The sequence below is a fragment of the Coenobita brevimanus genome, chromosome 53 (genome assembly GCF_032717465.1).
Source record: "Coenobita brevimanus isolate Jiangsu-jjx chromosome 53, ASM3271746v2, whole genome shotgun sequence".
In the NCBI taxonomy this organism is placed as follows: domain Eukaryota; kingdom Metazoa; phylum Arthropoda; class Malacostraca; order Decapoda; family Coenobitidae; genus Coenobita; species Coenobita brevimanus.
The window spans coordinates 41,866,742-41,892,860 of NC_137006.1; the positions used below are offsets into that span (position 1 = coordinate 41,866,742).

General features: G+C 41.6%; 2 protein-coding genes across 3 annotated transcripts in view; both read left to right on the forward strand.

The window, feature by feature from the left end:
• Nucleotides 1-26,119, forward strand: part of LOC145400670 (putative protein MSS51 homolog, mitochondrial) — a 498,420-nt gene that overhangs the window by 280,024 nt on the left and 192,277 nt on the right. The window lies entirely within an intron of this gene.
• LOC145400806 (uncharacterized) overlaps nucleotides 1-26,119 on the forward strand; it is a 35,509-nt gene that overhangs the window by 4,428 nt on the left and 4,962 nt on the right. The window contains exons 5-6 of the mRNA XM_080273243.1: nucleotides 17,704-17,831; nucleotides 19,867-19,962. Of these exons, the coding sequence (XP_080129369.1) occupies nucleotides 17,704-17,831; nucleotides 19,867-19,962 (224 nt within the window). The remainder of the gene's footprint in view (nucleotides 1-17,703; nucleotides 17,832-19,866; nucleotides 19,963-26,119) is intronic.

Sequence of the window (26,119 nt, forward strand, 5' to 3'; positions counted from 1 at the left end):
TCACTTCCGTGAAACACCTCAAAGCTCATCACACCAAGGGGTGCTGAGTAATTTTTTAGTGATCGTACAAAATATTACTTCAGTGTTCTTGCTCGTTGGTTATTCATTCTCCTTGGGTAATGGTAATTTTGGAGGGACTGGCCATCATAGTTGACTTTACTTCAGTACCAACACAGTAGACATATCCTGGGCTCAGGGAGCTTAGGCTGAAGTAGCTATCATAGTTTTCAGCAGTCAGCTGAATTCCAGTTCACATAAGCTAGCAACAACAGTGGGTAGTTATGTCACATGTGTGTCCAGAATACTTCTCTCAGAACCAGATAACTAAACCCAATATGGGTAATGAGTACCATGTAAGTTGGTTATTTGTGAAATTATTTTGGCCCCTCTCATAGCTCCTACAGTCGTGTTGCTTCATCATTTTAGCCAGGGATACAAAAGGATGAGCTTTCTTCCCCCAGTTTCACCCCTTTTATAATTGCAAGAAGTACTTGGTGTCCTTCTCTTTCCTCCTGGGATACCTCTTGAAAATGGAACTTAATAATTTGGGAGTGAGCAAGTTGGGGCTGTACTTGAAATTGCATTTCACAGATTCTTTTGAAAGAAACTACCATAAATTAAAAGCTATGCTGTAGATCTTTCCATATTATGTAATCATGGAAAATATTTTTATCATCATCATCCAGACCTTCATTCCCACCCTAGGGCGGGGTGAGGAGTAGCAGCGTCCAGACAGCCAAAGTTTGTCCAGTTCAGTGGGCCACGTTTCTCTTCACTTATCATTCAAGCCCATGGAATCCTGTCTCCATATGATAGGCCAAAAGATTTCACCATGTACTGAAGCTTCATACAGTATACAGTATACCTATCCAATAGTCAATCCAAATGCAGTCACATTAAAAAGGAGTGCCAAATCCCTGGTCATGCGCATCTCTACACAAAATTCATCCAGCCAGCTCAATCTCTTGTCAGTCTCTTAGCCTCACCAACTTCCATACCTCTCTTCCTCACACACTCATCCACCATATCTCTCCACTTCTTCGTGGCCTACCTTGCCTCCTTCCTCCATCAGATTTGCTCAGTTAAACCTTTTTCACCACTCTATTGTCATCCATTCTCTTCACATGACCATACCATCTCTTCAATTCTGGTGTCCACAGACTTCCTCACTCTGCTTCTTTCATGAATCACATTATTCTTTATCTTATCCACTCTCTGTACTCCACATACATTCCATAACAGTCCCATCTCCATTGCCTTTACTCTTGACTTTTCATTTTCATGCCACACCTTAGTCTCACACACTGATGTTAAATTTCTCTCACACACTTATGTTAAAGTTGGCACTAACACTCCTTCATTTAAGCCTCATGCTGCTGCAACACTTAAGCCTCTGTTTCGTATCAAGGCCTTCATAGCACCAGCTACTTTCTGTCCTTATGTCACTTTACTTTCCACTTCTTTTGCACATTTTCCTCTCTTTCCTATCACTGTACCCATGTATTTGAACTCTTTAACCAATTCCAGTCTCTCTCCGTTCACTGTAACATCTCATTGGGAGTCACCTTCTCTCTCAGTAACCATCACTTTACTCTTTTCTGCATTTACTCTCAAGGCACGACGCTCACAGACATCTACAAAACTCTGCACTAGACTACCAAGCTCATGTCCAGTATTTGCAAGTAGTACTGCATTGTCAGCATACATCACATTTGAGATATTCCATCACCAGTCATTACCAATGCCATCCCTCTCTTCATTACTCGTGTTTTTACCTCTCTCTTCACCCAGTTTATATGTGTGTGTATATATATATATATATATATATATATATATATATATATATATATCATCATCGGCCGTTGAGGTCCACTGCAGGACCGGCCTATCCCTACCAAAGCAGGGACGATGCAGCCAATGTATCTCTACCCAGTGGCTTAAGCTGTCTGGTAGAGACAGTGTGTAGGGTGAGAAGTGCTTGTGAGTGTGATTGTAGTGTTGTAGTGGCTTTGGATGCGTATGTAGTCTGTGGACCAAGTGTAATCGGCCCGCCTTAAGCCGATTGGGTGCAAGCATACTAGTATGCGACACTGGTTCAACCACAGCACCCCTTGTGTCTGCCAAAGTAGCAATATATAGATAGTTAGATAAATGGATTGATAGATATTATATATATGCAGTATATATATATATATATATATATATATTTCATTTATTTATTTATATATATATATATATATATATATATATATATTTCATTTATTTATTTATATATATATATACATATACAGGTACGGTATATGTAATATATATATATATATGTCACTCTCAATTCTTGTAGCAGGAATTAAAGATGAATACAGTGAGTTGATCTTAATTTATTATCTTCAGAGAATATCTAAGTTGAGCAGGGTATATATGTCTTACAGAGACAATATAATAAGTAAGTCTAGTTGGCCCCCTCTTCTTGTTCACTCTCTCCACTACCTGTCGGTTCTAATGCTAGCCTCCTTCTGAGCTCTGCTTCCTAAATTCTGGTGAAGCAGGGGTTGTGTCATGTGTGTTACACTGTGGTTGGAAAGTTCTAGAAACCTGTATGTGTGTATGTGTGTGTATGGTCACTAGGCTTTGTTTGTATGCTATCTCACTGACACACTACCTATATCATCCCCTGACTTGCTACTTCCTGTGTATTGTCAACATTTCCTCAGTTAACTTGCAAGATCATTTCCCTTTCCCAGGCTTGCCTGGAGCTCTGTCTGTCTATCTACATTATTTATCTATCTATCTATTATGATTTGTAATTATAATATGGATTCCTAACATTGCTCGGCCACGCCGCTGAAGGTCGTCCGACAGCAATCATCACTGACATATGCTAATCTATTAGTTCATAATATTGATTATAATATTGTATACATGTAATATTCATAGTAAATTGCAATGATCCAGTAATATTACATTTTAAACAAGTTGTATACATATTTGAATAAATGCACTAAAGGTAAACTATTTAACACTAATGCAGTATGTACATGGGTTATTGTAGTGAAATGTATACATGCAAGAAAAAAAAAAAAGTTTTAAATTAAGATTATGGTAAGAGTTATTAATATTTCATTTAAAGACAATGGTACTGGTATGCCATACTTCTATATCATGGGTCATTCTAAAAGGGTTGGCGGAGGGTTAGTGCCCCTCCCCGGAAAACAACTAACTAAAAAAAAACAAACAAGAAGCCTCGGACAAGGACTGACCAAACGATGACGACCCAGGACCGGACAAAGGACTTGGTAATGAGTACATGGAATGTAAGAGGAGCGAATGATGAGGTGAAAGAGAGAGAGATTGTCCAGGTGCTTGAGGATGCGAAAGTGGATGTATGTGGAATAACTGAAACAAAATGGAGAGGAGAAAGTGTGAGAGAATGGGAGTATGGATGGGGTATATGTGAAGGAGTAGATGAGAATGAGAGGGCAAAGGAAGGAGTGTGTATAGTTGTGAGTAAAAGATGGAAGAAGAGCATAAGACAGTATGGATCAGTTGGGTCAAGGATTGTGTGGGTAAAGTTGAAAGTTGGAATACAAATGTGGGCGATTGTGTGTGTGTATGTGCCAACGCAAGATCATGCTAGAAGAGTGAGAGAAGAGATCTGGACAAATGTGGAAGTGTGCATGGAAAAGTTTGGAAGGAATGAGAGAGTGTTTTTGATTGGTGATATGAATGGTAAAGTTGGTAATGTGAAGGTGGATGGAATAGTCGGTGAGTGGGGTGTGCCTGCTGAGATAGATGAGAATGGGAGTGCGTTAGTGGACATGTGTGCTGGGAGGGGGTTGGTGATAGCCAATACCCTCTTCAGGCATAAAATGATCCACAGGTATACATGGCGAGTGATGAGAAGGGTGGGTGGTGAACTGAATGAAAGGAAGGCAATGATTGATTATGTGTGTGTGGATGAAAGGATGCGAAGATGTGTAAAGGATGCAAGAGTGTATAGAGGTTGGGGGAGTGGACTTTCTGACCACTACTTGGTGGTGGCCAGAATTAGGATGCAAGTAAGATGGAGGAATAGAAGAAGGGAAAGACGAGAGGAAGGAGTAGTTGCAAGGAGAGTGGAAAGGTTACAAGAGGATGAGAAAAAGGCAGAGTATAAGAGAGAAGTGGAGGAACGATTGGGCAAATATGAATTGGAGCAGATGGGAGACGTGGAAGGTGTGTGTAAGATATTTACAGAAGAAATATGTGCAGCATGTGATGTGGTGTGTGGAAGGAAGAGAAGATGGAGGGGGGTGCAAGGAACAGCGTGGTGGACTGAAGAGGTGAAACAGGCTGTGGCACAAAAGAAGAAAGCATACAATGAATGGATGAGAAATAGGGGCGTGGAAGAAGTTGAGAGGCGGAAGAGAGAGTTATATGTGGAAAGGAAGAGAGAGGTGAAAAGATTAGTAAGAGAGAGTAAGAAGAGAGTGGATGAGGAATTTGGAAGGAATTTGAGTGTAAAGTGGAGTGACTGTAAGAAAATGTTCTGGAGAGAAGTGAAAAGAGTAAGACAGGGTGGAAGTGGAGTTAGCAGGGGAGTGAAAGATAAAAATGGTAGATTACTAGTGGAGAAGGGAGAAAAAGTGAGCAGATGGAGAGAACACTTTAAGGAATTGTTGAACGTAGAGGATGGAAGTAATGCGAGTATAAGTGGCTGGGGAATGGCTAGGAGAAGGAGGGAGGTGAGAAGACAGGAAGAAATCAGTAGGATAGAAGTTGTGGAAGCAATGAAGAAAGTTAAATCGGGGAAAGCCCCAGGAATTGATGGAGTGTGTGGTGAAATGCTGAAGCATGGGGGAGAGATAGTAGTAGAATGGATGTGGAAGATGTGCAGATTGGCCTGGGAGGAAGGTAGAGTCCCGGAGGATTGGAAGTCAGGTATAATTATTCCCTTGTACAAAGGATGTTGGAGTGGCCCTGGTGAGAGAGGATAGTGTTTGGAAACTCCCTGTACTGTTGTTTGCAGATGATACTGTGTTGTTGAGTGAAGACGAAGGGGAGCTGCAAGGCTTGGTGGATGAGTTTGAGAGAGTGTGTAAGAAACGGAACCTAAAGGTGAATGTAGGGAAGAGTAAAGTGATGGTCTTTGAGAGAGGTGAAGTCAGTGAATGTACAGCGAGGTTGGATGGTGAGGAATTGGAAAATGTGAGTACGTTTAAGTATTTGGGTAGTGTGATGAGTAAGGATGGAGGTTTGGAGGGTGAAGTGCTTGAAAGGGTACAGCAGGGAAGAAAGGTTGCTGGTTCCTTGAAAGCAGTGATAAGAAACAGGGAAGTGAGCATGGAAGTAAAAAAGTTACTACATGACAGTATTGTGATACCAACTCCAACGTACGGAAGTGAAGCTTGGACATTGTTGGAAGGACACAAGTCAAGAGTGAGAGCAGTGGAAATGAGTTATTTAAGAGGAGCCTGTGGAGTCACGTGGAGAGACAGGCTGACGAATGAGGATATAAAGGAGCGTTGTGGTGTGGATGTGGATGTGATAGGAAGCGTTGTGAGGAACACACTGAGGTGGTTTGGCCATGTGGAGAGGATGGAGGGTGAAAGACTGACGAAGAGAGTGTATGTGAGTGAGGTGGAGGGTGGAAGAGGGAGGGGGAGACCGAGGATGAGATGGAGGGATGGGGTGGAGAGGTATATGAGGGAGGGGGGTGTGAGTTGGGAGCAGGGCAGTGAAATGGCGGGGGACAGGGCGACTTGGAGGCGATTTGTTTGTGGCCACCCCAAACGGGATTGAGGCGTCTGGCAATAGATAGATAGATAGACAAAGGAAAAGGGGAAAAAGAAGTGTGTGGTAATCATAGGGGCATTTGTCTTCTTAGTATAATAGGAAAAGTGTATGGTAGGATACTTATAGACAGAGTTAGAGAAAGAACAGAGAAATTAGGTGGAGAAGAACAGGGAGGCTTTAGGAAGGGAAGAGGTTGTGTAGATCAGATATTCATTCTTAGACCTTTAGTGGAAAAGTTTCTAGAGAAGGGAAAGAAGTTGTATGCGGCTTTCATGGATTTGGAGAAAGCATATGACAGGGTGGATAGACAAGGATTGTGGAAAGTGTTAAGAATATATGGAGTAGATGGGAAGTTGTTGAATGCTGTGAAGAGTATGTACGATGGTGCGAAGGCTACAGTGCGTGTGGATGGTGAACTAAGTGAATTTTTCTCTCTGAAAGTTGGTTTGAAACAGGGATGTGTCATGTCTCCATGGTTGTTCAATCTGTACATGGATGGGGTAATAAAAGAGGTACAAGGTAGGGTAGTGGATGTTGGAGTGGCCCTGGTGAGAGAGGATAGTGTTTGGAAACTCCCTGTACTGTTGTTTGCAGATGATACTGTGTTGTTGAGTGAAGACAAAGGGGAGCTGCAAGGCTTGGTGGATGAGTTTGAGAGAGTGTGTAAGAAACGGAACCTAAAGGTGAATGTAGGGAAGAGTAAAGTGATGGTCTTTGAGAGAGGTGAAGGTAGTGAATGTACAGCGAGGTTGGATGGTGAGGAATTGGAAAATGTGAGTACGTTTAAGTATTTGGGTAGTGTGATGAGTAAGGATGGAGGTTTGGAGGGTGAAGTGCTTGAAAGGGTACAGCAGGGAAGAAAGGTTGCTGGTTCCTTGAAAGCAGTGATAAGAAACAGGGAAGTGAGCATGGAAGTGGAAAAGTTACTACATGACAGTATTGTGATACCAACTCTAACGTACGGAAGCGAAGCTTGGACATTGTTGGAAGGACACAAGTCAAGAGTGAGAGCAGTGGAAATGAGTTATTTAAGAGGAGCCTGTGGAGTCACGTGGAGAGACAGGCTGACGAATGAGGATATAAAGGAACATTGTGGTGTGGATGTGGATGTGATAGGAAGCGTTATGAGGAATACACTGAGGTGGTTTGGCCATGTGGAGAGGATGGAGGGTGAAAGACTGACGAAGAGAGTGTATATGAGTGAGTTGGAGGGGGAAAGAGGGAGGGGGAGGCCGAGGATGAGATGGAGGGATGGGGTGGAGAGGTATATGAGAGAGGGGGGTGTGAGTTGGGAGCAGGGCAGTGAAATGGCGGGGGACAGGGCGACTTGGAGGCGATTTGTTTGTGGCCACCCCAAACGGGATTGAGGTGTCTGGCAATAGATAGATAGATAGATAGATAATTAATACTATATACAAAATATGTACACTTCATTCAGGGGGGTTAACTTGGATGTTAACTCTCCCCCCACTAAATACTGACTCCAAATTTGCAATTCTTGCATGCATTCTGTGCATTGCGAACAGCAGTACTGCAAATACAATGCAGAAGATTATAAAGACAGTAGGTGCTGGGCTATACACATAATATGGGTTGAACATACTCAAACTCAAATCTTCCCAGGGCTTCATTGTTTCATTGATCAGTTGCATAGTTTCAAACTTAGGTGAAGTCAACTTAATACTTGTGCTCATGTTTAAGTCCATATCAGGCAGTGGGTGGAAATGTTTGTGTGTATGATTGAGGATGGTGTAGTGATTGATGGTGGACAAAGTGGACATGGATGGTGTAAGTACCGCACAGTAGTCTGGTGCTATGTATAATCCTGAGGCTGAAGTATGAGATGGTAGTATATCTGGACAGACTATGTAAACTGATGTGTTATGAGTGAAATAAATAAACTGTGAGTGTCCGATGCGTTAATGGTGTACAAGCCTATCTGGAGCAAAAGTGAAGTTGCAATGATGATGAATATTGTTATTTCTGATGATAGCCATTTCACAAGTGACTGTATCAGTAGGCTGAAACGTGAAAATGTATGCAGGACAAAGATGAACAGCATGTAAGGATGTGCGGCACTTTTGTTCAATCGTTGATTCACTTGCGAAAGTGACAGTGTTCCCTTTCTTGGAGACCATGATGAGTTCGGTGTCTGTGTTGATGTTGATGATGACCAAAGTGTTGTTATTTTTAAAGGGGAAGGGGTGTATTTGGTATACTGTGAACAGGTCTTCAGTTATGAATGGTACATGAACTACTACTGATGTTGGTGTTAGTGTTGCTTCTAAATATGGATAATATTGCATGAATTCCCTATTTCGGAACCAAGGCTTCAATTTATGTTTGTGTATGCCTTGACTAATTATCTGACGTAGCTCATGAACTGGGAGTAAGTCAATTGTGATCTTGCCATCACCAGCATTCGAAATTCCTTGCATAAGTGCCCTGTAACGAACTCTAGTGTTGTCTAATTGTAGTAGAATCGTGTCAATATGTTCTGTGATGATGGAGAAGTGTTGGAAAAGTGTTATGTTACCTTCCATTTCATTTATTTTATCTACACTTTCGAGAGCTATGTTTTCTGCCTTTTTCAGATTTTTCACAATTGTCTTCATTGCTTAGTTATGTCTTGTGATGAATTTATCTTGGTATGTTAGTACCTGAGCTATTTTATTAAATTTGTTATTTATTTCTTTAAGGTCATCCTCTGTAGCCAATCCAAAGATGTTCCCAAGAACTGCGCCACCCAGGTCGAACAAACCGCACTTTTGGCGAGTACATGTGATGTTGTTCCTGTTGCTCAATACCTCCGTTCCATAAGATGGGAGATCTTGGATCATGATGAGCATAGTTGACTTTGCCTGTTCTATTTCATTCACTTCCTTTGTGTTATGTGCTTGTGAAACATAGCTTCCTGTCATGAAGTCCAGGGTTCGCATGGGTTTCGCAAGATTTTCTAGATAAGAAGGTAATTCATACAAGTAATCCAGACTTATTTCTGTACTCATGACGTCTTTTACGATTGAAGTCGTGGCCGTTGGAGCTATGAGGCATCCTTGTCGTACTATGTGTTGAGGGTCTAAGTGCGCATATCCTCTTGCTATGTAGAGGAGAATCCATAGCATAAGTCCCTTCATCGCTACCTACCGAAAAAAAAATCTATTAATTTCCTAATATGGTCATGCTGTGGTCGATGATAGTGATGATGTGTGTTACGGTTGATTGTTATTTCATTTATAGAAGGAGTTTAAATCGATATTTAACTCTCATAACTGATGTGCTGTAGATTTTATTGGAATAGTTGCACCTATGTTTGATTGTTTGGTATATGACCTTAATTTCTTTTTGTAATCATTGTTGTTTTCTTGCTTGGTTTCTTGAGGTACATCGCCTGTTCGGTTGTATCCGATGCTGAATAATTATTGGATAATTCCCTTGAAACTCGTTTTAAATGGTCAATATGAACTTGTATCTCTTCGCCACTTGACAGTGACTTAATAAAAACTTTGTTTGCTTTTATGTTAACTACTCTGTTTGGGCCCTCAAATTTTGGGGATAATTTATTGTCTCTCGTATGAATGATACCATAAACAATATCCCCTAAGCTGATAGGTGAATCTCTTGCCTTCTTGTTAAATGCCTCCGTCATTTCTTCTATGGACATCGTTAATTGTTTTTTGACTCTTTTTGTGTATGTCCTGGAATTCACTTAAACGGAGTTTAGAGTAATCATCGTAATTGTACATGGGCAGACTGTCACCTTGTAGGAGCTCATATGGTAGTTGTTTATCTGTCCCATATATGATGATATGTGGTGTGTCACGTATGGATTTATTTATAGATCCATTAATTGAGGCTTCTACTCTGGGAATCCAATCATCCCAGCTTGCATAATTTTCACTGAGAATGTGTCGTAGCACATCTAATACTTTTTTGTTTTGTCTCTCTGCTAACCCATTAGATGCTGGGTGGTAGGCTAAAATGTTAACTTTTTTGATGCTGTATTGTTTACATATTTCTTGTAAGATCTCAGAATTAAATTCTCCTCCATTATCACTTATTAGTACCTTTGGGGTAGTAAAGCGACACATTATCTGTTATTGCCTTTGCTACTGCCTCTGCTGTCTTATCTTTAATTGGAGCTAAAATGACATAACGGGAAAAATGATCCGTTGCTACGAATAGGTATAGGTTATTACTGTATGATAATGGCATCTTGAGTAAATCAACAGCGACAACGTCCCATGGTTGATGTGGTACAGAGTAATTACCCATCGGTGCAGGTGTGATTGGGTATCCTTTGTGTTTTGCACATGATTCGCATCTGTCTATATGATTGTTTATATCTTTTCGTAATGAAGGCCAGTAATATAACAGCTGGGCTTGTTTGAATGTCTTATCCTTTCCAGGATGTCCTGCATGTAGGCTGTCGTGTATCGTTCGTAATACTTGGGGTATCATGTCATTAGGTACTACCAACTGGTTAGTATTTCTTTGGCATTTTGGTTGTTCAGAGTTAATCCTGTATAATGTATTATTGACCATTGTGAATTGTTTGGGTGGTACATGCAGTTTGGGTAATTGTATGTCATCTCCACTTTCTAACTTGTATATAACTTTAGACCATATTGGGTCAAGTCTTTGTGCTTTTGCGATATCATCGTGGTTTGGGATATTTCCTTTGAGATCTAATGCCGCGACCTGAATTGTGTTCGGGTTCCTAGATAATGCATCAGCTACTATGTTCATTTTACCTTGTATATAATGAATTTGTACATTGTAGTTTTCAACTGTACATTTCCATCTTGCTCTCCTCCCAGAAAGGAGTTTTTCTTTAAACATATCCACTAGTGGTTTATGGTCGGTGAATAAGTGGATTTCGTAACCATATACCAAATCTCGAAACTTTTGTAATGCAAAAACCACTGCAAGTGCCTCTAAGTCTGTAGTGCAATAATTTTTCTCTGCACCCTTTGTTTGTCTGCTGGCAAATGCAATTGGTTGATTCTTTCCTCTTTTATCTTCCTGCATCAGTACAGCCCCTAATCCTTTAACTGATGCGTCTGTACAAATAAGAAATGATTTTGTGTAATCCGGATATGCTAAACAAGGTGCATTTGTTAGTTTAATTTGCAGATTGTTAAATGCCCTTTTTTGTTCTTCTTCCCATTGGAATATAGCATCTTTTTTGAGTAGTTGGAATAGAGGAAAGGCTACATGAGAGAATTGTGTACGAATGACCTATAGTACCCAGCTAGACCTAAAAATTTTCTAACTTCGTCAGTCGTAGTGGGTTCAGGAAAATCTCTCACTGCCTGTATTTTGTCATCAGTGGTGTGAATACCATTAGAACTTAATTTGTGGCCTAAGAAATTTATTTCCTTAACCCTTTAACCGCAGGCATTGTTTTGACCCGACTGGCCCCCACCCCGCGGGGGTTCCAGCCAAAATGTAAACAAACTTTAAACCTTTATAACTTTGCACAGAATAAATCTAGAGCAAAAAATAAGGTACCATTAGAAAGTACTAACCTTCGGCTTTGCAATGATGTAGGTTTCATGATTTCGTTGACTATCACTGGATGGGCAGTGCCATTAGAAGTGAGCGATCTAAAATCACTATTTTTCGCTCACACACCATTACCAAATGCCAACCTCATTCTGATAATAATACTAGAAACATATATGAACACTGCACATATGATAAATACCCACTCTGTGTTCACTGAGGCAGGTAAAAGGCACTGTAATTGCCCGCACTTCACTGCCACATCAGCGCTGTTGTCACTCACAAAGCTGGACAGATACTGATGCGTGTTTGGTCAGGGGTGGGGTGGGGGGCCCGGGGGGTGGGAGGTGGGGGCCCGGGGGATGGGAGGAGGGAGGTGGGGGTCGGCTGGAGTGAAAGAACTTAATAGCTACTCTCCCTTGAAACAATTGGCATGCGGAAAAACGCGCGGTATTCAAAATATTCACAAACATTCCAGAATGACACCCGCAGTTTGGTCCAGTTTTTGCAATGTCATTCTGGAATGACACCCGCGGTTAAGGGGTTAAAGCAAAATTTGCATTTAGAAAGCTTAATTTTTAAACCAGCATCACTAAGTTTTTGTAAGAGTAAGTCTAATTTCTTGAGATGATCCGTAATATTCTTCGTTGCGATTATAATATCGTCAAGATAAACAAATATTCCTTGTCCTAAAATTCCGGACAACGCGTAATTCATAAGACGCTGGAATGTGTCTGGGGCTGTCCTCAGTCCCATCGTCATCCTTGTATATTGATAGTGGCCTCTGTTTGTGGAAAAGGCAGTGTACTTACGTGACTCCTCTGCGACCAGTATTTGATAATAGCCATTTGGTAGATCGATGGTTGAGAATATGTTATTCTCAGGTCCAATATTCTGTAGAACGTCGCTTAGCAATGGCATGGGAAATCGGTCTGGGATTGTGTGATTGTTTAGTTTACGGTAATCTACTACCGCATGCATTTCTCCATTTCGTTTGGGCACGAAGAATAATGGGGCATTCCACGGGGAGACTGAAGGCTCAATAATTCCAAGTTTTAACATTTCATCAACATACTGATTTGCAAGTGTATGTTGGGAGTGTGGGATGCGGTAGGCTGGTACGAAAATTGGTGGTGTTTCTGGGTGCACATTAATCTTGTGATTAATCAGGTTAGTACACCCTAATTGTTCTCTGGGTAATGCTACGGTGTCCCTGTATGTTTCCAGCAGGGTTAACAAATCATTTTCTTCATCAAATTCACCTGAGTGAATTAAATTCTCTTTTATTCTTTCTCTATCCGTAGATTTTATCTCACTTGTCACTCCAGCTATAACTATTTCCTTCACAGGGGCGGGACATTTTTCAATATTAACTATGCAAGTCCCCTCTTTCAACTGAACTTCCCCATTCATGTGATTAATTATGAATATCTGAGTTTGCTCATCGTCGTTCATCTGACATAATGCGTTTTCTACTGACAATCCCTTTACTTTACATAATTCTTCTAAGACAAGAACAGCACTATTCCGTAGTTTGCTCTTTATGGTAACTTTCATTTAGGAATTAGGTGGTATAACTAAATCATTGGTGAGATGGGCTGGAAAAACTGATAAATCAGTACTGTTATCTGGGTCACTAATTCTGGAGGCTAGGGCTGGTGGTGGGAGTGGATCTATACACTCATCTGTTTGTGCATGTTTGTTTAAGCCTTTAATATTACCAATTCTTTTTGGTTCTCTTTTACTAATCGGTGAGGGCTCTGATGGTATTTCCTCTATGAATTCATTGTCAAAGTCTATTCCATTCATTTGTGGGAGTATAGTTATGTTCTCTGCTTTTTTTTTTTTTTTTTTTTTTTTTTTTTTTAAATAACAGAACGGAGGAAGGAAAAACAAATGGGTAAAAAAAAATAATCATGGATCTTAAGCCCAGTAACATATGAGCTTTAATTGCTAAGTTTTCAACGATATAGAAAAATGCAGAGAATGGTCTTGTAGTCTCTGTGAAACTGATATTTAATCTTATCATACCTTTTACTGTAATTTTTTTTCCATCTACCGTATATAAATCTAAATCAGCTTCTTCCAGAAAAGTTACTTTCTTCTTATTTTTAAGAATTCTATTAATTTCTTCTTGTGTTATTAAGAGAGTGTATGTGAGTGAGGTGGAGGGGGGCAGAGGGAGGGGGAGCCCGAGGATGAGATGGAGGGATGGGGTGGAGAGGTATATGAGAGAGGGGGGTGTGAGTTGGGAGCAGGGCAGTGAAATGGCGGGGGACAGGGCGACTTGGAGGCGATTTGTTTGTGGCCACCCCAAACGGGATTGAGGCGTCTGGCAATAGATAGATAGATAGTTATTAAGTTCACTGGAGAGCCTGTGTCTAAAAATAGGGAAATGTTTTGATCCTCACATACAGCTGGTATCAAGATACACTCATTTCCCAACATGCCTCCTATGTGAATTTTAGACTTGCCTTTCTTTACGTTTGTTCGTTTTTTGTCATGACTTGGTCTTCCCCCGATTTGAACATAGACACAGTTCTACTGTTTTGCAGTTACTGGTCCAGTGCCCTTGGTATCTATGATGCCTACAGTAAGGACCAAATCCTTGTGTCTTTTGTCAATCCTCTTTTGCTTTGCTAAAGCATTCATACCTTGTGTGTCCTGGTTTTGCACAATAATGACATAGAATGGACCTATCTCTTGACTGTGACCTACGAGGTGACTTCCCATATGTAGTGTTGTTTATGGCGCGAGACCTGTTCGGGCTGCGCAAAAACTTATGAAACTGCCTGTAGCCTGGTGTTTGTGATCGAACCCTCGTCACGTTTAGTTGTTTGTTCTGCCTGCTTTCGGGTCGCGATCGATTTTGTTCTCTGTTTGGGGTCGGTGTAGATGTTTTCACAGCTGATACTGTCTCGGGTATATATATACAGTATATATATATATATATATATATATATATATATATAAATGTATATATATATATATATATATATATATATATATATATATATATACACAGTACCCTCGCGTCCAGCACGCGTTAGTCCAGCACGATTCGAGTCCAGCACGGTGAGCAATTAATTAGTATTATTAAATACGGTTTAATTACTGCAACACGAGTGTGTTAGCATAACACGCACAGAGCTCCGAGAAGTGGGCCAAATCCGCAGAGTTCACTCTAGCACGATCACCCCCGGTCCAACACGGCCATACTGGACAGTCCCATGATGATGATAGCCAATGAAAAACTTCTGATCAAGTAGCCTTCCCCGCCCGCTATCGTGACATGATCGTGATGCCGCCCAATTAAAAACGCTTCTGGTGTCACATGATGTTTTGTTTACATTTCTCCCGCCACAGAGCCACTCAGTCGCATAATTGCATTGGAAGGTGCTTTTTTCTTGCTGCATTTTCTGCCCTTGTTACTGCATTTTACCCTGCTCACGATGCCTAGGAAGCCTTCTGAGAACCCCAAGAAGCGTCTGCACCTCCCTCAGGCCACCAAGCTAGAAAGCATTGAGAGGAAGAAGAAAGGGGAGAGGAAAGTTGACATTGCCAAGGCCTACGACATGAATGAAGCCAACGTGATCATAATAAAAAACTAAGACAAGATCCTGGCAGCCGAAGGCTATCACACGGCACTTCATACCAGGTTTGCCGAGGATACGATGGTAAATCGGAACGGTAACGTGGTAAAATTGCCGACGATACCACGGGCATTTGGAATTCATCTGGATGGATTCCTGCCGAGATACGACGGGCAAAACAGTGTGACCAAAACCCAGGCGACTCGACAGAGAATGTATCGTACTACAGCATTGAACATTTAGCCTGACACTGAATACATATTAATATTTTAGAATAAATATCAATCGTTTTGAAACCCTTCTCATCGGCATGCGTACCAGTTTATAAACAAAGTTGCTTCTCCTTATTCTCTACCGAGTCAGCGACAGCGATCACTTTCCACAGTCACGAGAAGGGGCTCTGGCAACAGTGTGAGAAGCATGCACTTTCCTGAGGATTATTCTGAGTGTGATTTCGAAGGATTTATGAGGGAGGTTGAGGAGGAGCAACAGCCATTACCCGCTAGTGACGCCAGCAGCCATCCTCCGGGGACCCAGTAGGACTAACTACAGCCTTGGATACCACCTTCCATTCCCAGCAAGCCCACCAACACTATCCTAAAAGGTTAGTTATCATTCATAGCACAGTACCATTTATTATAATTACAATAGTACCAATATATGTATAGGTATATGGTAGGTATTTAGGGTGACTTTTCCGAGGGTTGCTGACATAATTCATTTTTCCCCATGAGCTCTGTTGTTAGTCCAACACGTTTTTGGTCCAACATGTGACCCATGCATGACAATATTACTGTGCTGGGCGCGAGGGTACTGTATATATATACATTCATTTCATTCATTCATTGCCAGATGCCATGTATCCCAAACGGGGTGGCCAAGGGCTCAGAGTTAATTGTTTTACAGGGAGGGGCACTAATCCTCCACCAACCCCACTTGACACGTAGGGAGAACGTTATGCCAACAGCATCTGGTGTTCCCAGGTGGTCACCCATCCAAGTACTAACCAGACTCAACATTGCTTAACTTCGCTGATCGGACGGGAAGCGATATACAGGTATATATATATATATATATATATATATATATATATATATATATATATATATACAGTACTGTATATATATACAGTATATATATATATATATACTGTATATGTATTGAACAACCATGGGAACATCACACAGCCTTGTCTCACACCCACATTGATCATGAGCCATTCATTTAGATGCCCATTTACCCCTGCACATGCCCCACTACCTTCATAAAAACTCTTCACGGCACCTAGCAGTTTACCGTCTACACCATACATACGCAAATCCTTCCACAATCCCTCTCTGTCTACTTTGTTGTACTGGTACACTTTTTCCAGAGCCATAAATGCCATAAACACCAGATGTTCCTTTTTACATCTGGAAATAAACTAGTCACTTCATTCTCTGAGGCATAAAATTCCATGTTTTCTTGCCATGTCAGAATGTTATCCCTGGTTACACGGGATTTCCAACCTGTTGCCCAGAATATGAAAATAATCAATCCCAGGCAGTCCTATGATGACTTATTGATATTTTGGTTTTGCATTTGTTTTCCACGTGACATGGGTTGGACATCTTTCTAGTAGAACCTTTAGATCTATTAATTTGTCATATTTTTGGTTGTATCTGTAGTGTATCTGCCTTATATGCTTGATGGTGATTCATGTCTGGGAAGATAAAGAGGGAATGTGAGATGTAGACCTGCATATGTACCCTCAAGAATTCAGGTTATACATAAAGACTCCAGTCTACTACTGGTTACTTGATTGGGAGAGAGTTGTCATGCACCCACGGAGTCTATCAGGCCTCTTTCTCTCCTAATATAATTCAGGGAGAGGTAAGTGAGTTTCCATTCTTACCCAATGCCGTTTTAAGGAATTGTCAGCTGTGTACACATAAAACAGTCTTCAAGTGTTCTCCTTCTGAAGCTGCAAATTTGGCCAGGGACAGCGACTACTGCCAGTTCATCGCATTCTGGCAGCGTCTGAGTCATGACGATTGCTTACATTTGCATTTTGCAGCCAGGTCTCTAGTAATACCATTAGATCTGTTAATTTGTCATATTTTTTTGTTGTAAAATTGTATCATACCTGTCTGTCTTCTTGTTGGTGAATAGTGTCTCCGGAGGGTAAAAAGGGAAGGCTACCAAAATTAGTGCCAAAACAATATTTGTGGTTGGTTATGCCTTTGAGGTGTCAGGATTCCAGTAGCTTAAATAGTGAGTTAATGAGTATATGACCTATTTCATTACTCATGTGACTGAATAGTTCTCCCTCTGCCCTTCCTTTCTGGACCCAACCTCACTGCTTCCTTAGGTGAGAAAAGAGATCGGGATGATGATGATGATGATGATTACATACTTAGCTGACAGTAAAGGTGAGGGTGGTAGATGGTGGCATCCATCATCCACTAACTTGGTGTAGTGCTGCCTCCTTCTGCCTCCACCTTTATCATTCTTTTCCTGTGTCTGCCCACTTCCCTTCCTGTTTCTTCCATATTTCCTGTCATTTTTTCTTACTCTTCTTTCTTTTTCTGGTGGCTTTACATTCAGTGACAAACCAAATGGTTTCCAGTAAGCCTGGAAACCATTTACAGCACTAGGTGGTAACCATATACTGTACCAACACATACATGATTCCTATGTGTCGACAAGTGGGTCGGCAGAGGGTTAGTGTCCCTCCTTGTAAAACTAATTCAAACTGCCACCCCTTACGGGATTATGGCGTCTGGCTGTGGATGGAGACAGTAAAGGTGAATAAAATTCTTCCATAGAGTGACTTGTAATATGTGATTAGGAAAGGAGGCACTGGAGCAGGTATCCATGGCACTGGGTGAGAAGGAGAACGAACTGGCAGATGTGAGAAAGGAGATGGAAGAGCTGAAGGAGAGCCACATAAAGGTCCTGGCTGACATTCGTGCACAGGTAAACTCACTCATCACCTACATCATTCTTACTCTCATCCTTCTGTCTTATTCTGGGTTTGCCCCTTCTCATTCATTCTCTCACTTCGTACCATTATGGTTGTATATTCACCATTTTGTGCTTTGATTTTAATTCCTGAGTAAATTACAAAAATATTGCCACTTTAAATTTTGACTGATAGTTATCTATAAAACTGATTTGCCAGTTCCCTACTCCACAGTACCAAATATATAGAGAAGTGATAGTTTGAACATATTCCTGGCATAATGAGGACCATATTGTTATGTTGACCACCCACCACATGCCTGGTTTGTTCTACTAATTTTGTCATACCATACCTAATCCACCTTCCACACTGATTTGTTCATTTACTCACCCATTCCCTCATCTCATTCCCATCAACCATCCTAGTGCTTGGTTTGGTGATGACACAGACTTCATTGAAGTGGTTAACCCTCTGCCTGTGGCCAAAATTCTGTGAGCTTAATAATACCATTTGCTGTAAGTTAAAACAAAATGCAGCGCTCTCTGTGCTATGCCAGAATGGTAGTTAAGTTCTTGCCCCCCCCCCCCCCTTTTTTTTTTTTTTTTTTTTTTTTTTTTTTTTTTTTCAAAATAAAATTCAAAGCAGGTGATTTGTAAACAAAGGGTTAAATGCATTTTAAGTATTTGGTAGGCACCAAAGCTAGCCCATAACTAAAGGTTATAACTCCTTCAGTATAATGATGTCTTTTATTCTGGTTATCAGCAAAGGATTTTACATCAGTTTTAGGAAGACCCTTTGGCCAGAAATATGATGGAATGTTTGTGTTTTGGGAATGAGTTCAAGAAGTGATGGAAAACTCTGTGGCCAGAATAAAGGGAAGCCATTTATTAGAACTGAATAATGTGAGATGAGAAGAAAGCGGGTTTATTGGTCAGGCTGTTCTCAGTATAAGTCAAAGATGTGTTCCGAACTGCCACAACTTCTTCCATGCAGTTGATACTGTAAATTTGGGGAAACTGGCTTTATAGGTATTCCCCCCCCCTCAAACCTAACCTAAAATTACCATCCCTCCATCTTGAATACCGAGTTGTAACTAGAGATTAACATTAAATCTAATATACTATAGCAGTAGCCATGTGTGTGTGTGTGTGTGTGTGTGTGTGTGTGTGTGTGTATTTTGAGCAGCTGGAACTACACATTCAAATCGCACAAAAATTGCAAAAAATTTGCTGATGTGAAAAAACTTGGTCCCATCACAATTGAAAAACTTTTACTATATTTAATGAGCAATCACATTTTGACCAAAAAACGCTGCTCCCGAAGCCCGGCATAGGATCTCCGTAGAATTTTTTGCCCAGAGGTAGAACTAAAGTAAACTGCAGCAGTAGCCGTGTGTGTGTGTGTGTGTGTGTGTGTGTGTGTGTGTACTTCGGACTTTGCATTCAGACATCTTGAGTTCCATTCCTGAAGCTGCAAATAGCACGATCAGTTAGTTAGCTGCAAAAAATCCAAGTGACAGTGTTACACTAGAACAGCACATAAACGCAAGAGTCCTCTGCAGGAACAAGTGCGCGGGGCCCGAAGGGCCCATGAGCACTTGTTATGATGCTATAGTCACCAGCAAGTGCTATGGAAGGAATGTACATCCATAGTATTGCCTTATTATTCCACAGAGTTGTGTAAAATAAGCTACCAAAGGACAAAAATCTGGGTCAGGTTAAGGTGAAGGGTCTAGAGCCTTGTAACTTTAATAGGCAGTTTTCTGAAACTTAACCAAGACTTAACACATTCAGTCCGGAGATGTATTTCACCTTCCTCTTAATGATGTTATGGAACTTGGGATTGCCTTTCAGAACTAGAGGGTTTAGATGCAGCCTTAATAAACTGCTTCGAATATGAGAGGCCTTTGTAAGTTAATTAAATTATTTATTTCAGGATAAGTAAACTAAGAAAAAAGATGTCAGCCAGAATTAGGTGGTTGTCAGCAAAAGGTAACAGAAAATGGTAACTATAATAAGAACATACGGCACTTTAATGTCATTTCCACAGAACCACGAGGAACAGGAGCAACTGAGGAGCCGCTTAGCTCAACTGAAGCAGAACCTCTCCTCCCGGGCTCTGTCCAACCATGACCTCTTCACCAATGTAAGCTTCACACCAGTAGTCCCCTCACACTGCCACACCATCACTATACCAATAACAGATGGAAATGAAGTACTGTACTCCATCCATCCATCATCCAATCCTATGTCGCCCCATGAGGAGTGTAGGAACCCGGGGCTAGGCTAGCTGGTCCTGACATTTAAAATGAATAACGTAAATTCTTTCCCAACTCTGCATTTTGTACAGGTGTTTGTAACATGAACAAAACTGAAACAGACAGCTGAAAAATGGACAGATATGAGTGTGACATCAGTATCACTTGCAGTCATTATAACAACATTGGTTTCCATATGGGACAGAAAAAAAGTATAGTTCTTTTATTGGATGCAGATCTGAGATCAGTGTTTTTCCTGATGGAGCAATATTTACTCCCTGATGCAACAAACATATTATGGCTCTTTCAGATGTGTGATTTGTGAACTTATCATTTTGGATAGAGCATGAAAGCACCAGCTTTCCTGAATTTCCAATAACTGGTCAGTCCTTAAGTCTGGAATGTGTAGGTATGGATAAAATTCGTCTTTAAGTGAAGTGGCTTTGAAAAATGATTTTTGAATAATGAATGGGGGGTTAAAGAAATAATAATTTCTGACTTCAAAGCAACTTTATAATGAACCAAAACCAACTTAAAGTGAAGATCATGTATTAACTCCTGAGCAACTTAATAATGAAACAACTTTAACCCCTTCAACCTGAGGACATTTTTTAAAACTGATTCCTGTTATCCAACTTTTTTTTTTTTTTAAGGAAGTATCTGTAGTTGTTAACCCTGGTCTGTCTGGCTGGGCAGACCCTTCAACCACAGGCAAGCACCTGCCCATGCAAGGCATCCCGTGCAGTGAAACAATATTCCCTTGCTGTAGACAGCACCTCATCCCAGTGAAACACAGGGAGGAGTGTGGAGGTTTGGTTCCCAGATGGTCGCTATATGTGTGTGTCTATTCATTTAACAGAGGCACCTTATTGGGCTCCACATCACTGTGTTATTTTGCCGTGTGGTTACCACCTAGTGTTGTAAATGGTTTCCTGAGTTACTGGGAACCATTAGGTTTGTTGCTCAGTGTAGAGGCACCTGAAGTGGAAAGAAGAATAATGTAATAAAAATTGACAGGAAGAATGGGAAAAGTAAGAAGAGAGGACAGACAGAGAGAAAAAAAATGACGTAGGTGAAGGAAAAAGTAGGCAGCACTACCGTATGTAAGTTGTTGATGATTGCCACCATCAGCTGTAGTGAAGGGGTATACTAAGGCTACATTTTTCCATTTCCAGTGAAAATTATCCCCAGAGCTGAGTATAATCATCTAGAAACAGCAAGAATTTCTGTCTGTTTATCAGTCTGTAGCCATCTCATGAGGGGTGGCTGTTTAACTTTGAGTTAGTTGTTTTATGGGAAGGGGGACTAACCCTCCACCAACCCACTTGTTGACAACACGTAGTACTAAAAAATGTCATTGGATTCTAGAGGTTACTCATGTATGAGGGCTGACTGTACCAGTTGTATGTATAATGAAGTCTACTTGTACTACAAGTCATTATGTATATGTGTATATATATATATATATATATATATATATATATATATATATATATAGCCAAGTTGGTCCTGACATTTAAGATGAGAGTGACCAGCCTCACTCATCCGTGAGTGGCATTACGTGAGCAATAAATTCTAACCACCCCTTGGATATAAACCTTCACCGGTTCAATCCGATTGTCTATCTATCTATAGCCCGACGCCCTAATCCCGCAAAGGGTGGCCGCAGACAAAACGCCTCCAAGTCACTCTGTCACCCACTATTTGACTCCCCTCCCCCCAACTCACCCCTCCCTCCCTCATATACCTCTCAACTCCATCCCTCCACCGATTGGAGCACTATAATTACCCACTAAACCACCAGGTGCCAAAATTTGGTTATATGGTTACCACCCAGGGTAGTAAATGATTTCTTGGTGTACAGGAAACCATTTGGCTTGTCACTCAGTGTAGAGTCAACTACGGGCAGAAGGAAGAAGAAAGAATGAAGCAAAGAAAGACAGAAGAGGGAATGTTAAGTCACGCGTAGGCAGATGGATGAGGAAAGAACGAAGGACAGTAAGACAGAAGAGGATGGAAAGTAAGAAGGATGGAGGAGAGGAAAGGGCAGACACCTGAGAGCGGCACTATATCGAGTGAGTGGATGGTGAGCGTCCCCACCTACCACACACACACACACACACACATATATATATGTATGTGTGTGTGTGTGTGTGTGTGTGTGTACAGTAAACTCTCAATTATCTGGCATAATTCAGCCAAGCCCTATCCCAGATACTGCAAAACGCTGGATATTTCATAGTACCCCTCCATCGACTAAATGTTTGGCACAGAGTGAAATACTGCGCTATTAATTGTCTCAGCTATCTATCCTGAAAACTTCCTGTGAGTAAAAGATGAAATTTAAGCATAAAATACAATAAAGTAACGGTAAAATACAGAAATACGGTGCTGGTTGGCTGCTGCTTACAAGTCGGTTAATACACCTTGCTTCCAGATATTGCATAGAACTGCCAGTTACATCCCATTTCGGTGTCGGATATTGTATTGGGCCGGATAATTGAGAGTTTATATATGTACAGTACTATATATATATATATATCCATCCATTCATCCATCATCCAATCCTACGTTGCCCTATGAGGAGCGTAGGAGCCTGGGGCTAGGCAAGTTGGTCTTGACATTTAAGATAAAAGTGACCAGCCTCACTCATCCCTCAAAGGCTTTATGTGAGCAGTAAACCCCAACCACCCCATGGATATAAACCTTCACCAGCTCAATCCAATTGGAGTGCCATAATTACCCTCTAAACCACCAACTGCTAAAATTTGGCTATATGTTACCACCCAGTGAAGTAAATGGTTTCCTGGTGTACAGGAAACCATTTGGCTTGTCACTTAGTGTAGAGTCACCCACAGGCAGAAGGGAGAGGAAAGAATGAAGGAAAGAAAATCAGAAGATGGAAGGAAACAAGTATGGAGGAAAGGGCAGACATCCAAGAGCAGCACTACATCGAGTGAGTGGATGGTGAGCACCCCCACCTACCCAAGTATGTATATAGATAGATAGATAGATAGATATACCAGGTATGTATATAGGGTGACTTTAGACTCCCTCTTCTGTCTTTGTTTCCTTCATTCTCTCCTATTCTTTCTGCCTGTGGGTAACTCTACACTGAGTGACAAGCCAAATGGTTTCCTGTACACCAGGAATATAGATATATATATATCGTTTCGTTTTCGTTTCATTTTTAAAGGCTCCAACATGCTTGCATGTGTCGGCCTTGGTTACCTAATGGCGGCCCTCCACGCTGCAAGATCCATTGCAGCCTCCCTGTTCAGTCCCTTAACCCTAAGGTCACACTTAATGACCTCGTCCCATGTCTTTCTCGGTCTACCCCTCATAACCCCACCCCCAATATTAACACTTCTCACCTTCCTCACCCAATTATCATCCCCCATCCTCTCCACATGTCCAAACCACCTCAATCTACCTCTCCTCATCACAACACCAATACACTCCAGTCCCATCCTACCTCTCAACTCTTCCATTGTAAACCCAGCAGCCCCACCTCCAGCACACAACATGTCTCCCAAATAACAAAACTCTTCCACACACTCAAGAGATTCACCAGCAAGTTCAATCCTTTCACGTCTGACGATCTCCATCTGCTCACCCCAGCACACCGTACACATAAAATCAGTATTATCTCGCAGTCTACCTCTGATACCACTACATCTCTTATGCACCCATTTATCACACACACCGCACAAGATGGGATTACTTCCCACGCCCTTGTGGCAAACTGCACATGGCCACTCTCCCTCGTCTTTGACAGTACCGCCACCAACCCTAGATATCATCACTTTTGTTTTATCTGCATTTACCCTTAAACCCTTTTGCCCCATACCATCTCTCCACTTCCTAAACCTTTCCTCCGCCTCCCTTTCATTCTCTGCAATCACCACCAAATCATCAGCATACAACAACTCCCACTGGAGTCCGTTTCTAAAGTCATGTGAAAGGGCTTCAAATACCATGATAAACAACATGGGACTCAAGACTGACCCCTGATGCACACCAACATTCACGGAAAACTCATCACTCAAATCTCCATTCACTCTCACCTGGGTGTGAGCACCCACATACATGGCCATAACCACCCTAACCAGCCACTCCTCCAAGCCAAGCTTTCTCATTGCCCACTTCACCACCTCTCTAGGGACTCTGTCAAAGGCCTTTTCCAAATCAACAAAAACAAAATAAAGATCCCTTCTCCTACCAATATATTTTTCCTGAAGCTGTCGAACAATGAATATGGCATCAGTGGTCCCCCTACCTGGCATAAACCCAAACTGCATCTCATCAATATTCACTCTTTCTCTAATCATACCTTCTAAAACTCTCTCCATTACCTTCATTATCTGATCTAAAAGCTTTATACCTCTATAATTTCCTCTTTCCAGGGCATCACCCTTCCCTTTATACACATTTACTATTACACTCTTCAGCCAATCATCTGGGACAACACACTCATAAATAATCCTGTTTATCAGGTCAGTGACTAAACTCACCCCTATATCGCCTGAGGCCTTCAACATTTCGGCAGTCAACCCAGACACACCTGCTGCCTTCCCCACCCTCATCCTGCCTATTGCCTCACTCACAGTAGCAGTATCAATCAAAGGCCAAGGGCCAGACACTGGATCTGCTGGCTCCAAACCTTCCCTGTCCCAGTCAGATTCCTCATTCAACAACCGGTTATAATGCTCTCTCCATGCATCTTTAATATCCTCACTGTTCACCACTACCCTTCCTTCATCATTCTTCACACACTGCCCACCTATGATATCCCAATTATCCCTCTTCACCTGACCTGCCACCCTAAATATATCAGGTGAAGAGGGATAATCGGGAAAGGGAGGTAGCCAAGACAGGACGACACACTCCCAATTTACTCATCCATTCAAACACATTCACTTGCATCTTAGCCCCAAAGGGGAGAAGGGACAGATCCTCACCGCACCACACCGCATGAGGGTCAACTGTGCAGTGCAATATATAATATATATATATATATATATATACAGTAGGCTCGCACAGTGCGCGAGAGATTGGGCAGTCCACGACCTTGCGCACTGGGAATTCGCGTACTGGGAATACATAATCTTATGGGAATAATTACATATGGGCGGTACCCCCTCATACCTGGACTTTTTTTGGCCCTTAGAGACATAAAAAAGGTCAAATTTTTCAGATATTGTACTACAGATATATCTGTAATAACAAAAATATGGGCAGCCACCTTAACAACAGTAGACAACAGGCCTGATGGACTTAAACAACAGGGGTTCTGAGGCGCGGCAACACACTTACAGTGCCCCCGCCACCACCCCGGCCACACCACGCTTGTTTAACGGTTGCCAATGTTGTATTATTCCAGGCTTTGACGAAGAAATTTACGGCCTGTTGAATGTTACATTTCTTCCAGAATGCAGCAACAGTCATTATGGTGGGGGTTGCAGGTATGCCAGGTGAAGCAGGTGAGTCAGGTGGGGCTGTGAAGGTGGAGAGGGAGGCGGCTGGTGAGTCAGGTGGGGCAGTGGAGGACGGAGGTGGGCGAGTCAGGGGAGGTGGTGAGGGGAGGATCCTCCCTCTCCTCCCCGCTACTGCTCACATTTTCAGCAATTTCCTTCATCTCTTCTTGCTTGTTTGTTTCATTCCTCATCTTGTTATGGACGTATTGGCAGTATAACAACTTGGTATTCACGAAATAAACATCATTATTATAGAAACTGGGTATCTATTCTAACTTACTGTTTTTACCGAAAACGTTATTATTGAAGCTGTTATTGGCGATATCTTATTGTAGACTCCTCTTGAGCACCTTCCTCATGAGCCTCTAGGTCACTTTTGGTGCGTTGTGTGTGTGTGGGGGGGGTCGCGTGCTGATGGAAAATGGCGTTTCTAAGCCACTTCTTGCCTCTGCCTCGTGTTTTGTGTGGTAAACTTGCGCATTCAAGGTTTTTTGTTATGATTTTTGGTCACTCGCGCACAATGCGATTCGCGCACTGGGTGAGCCTACTGTATATATATATATATATA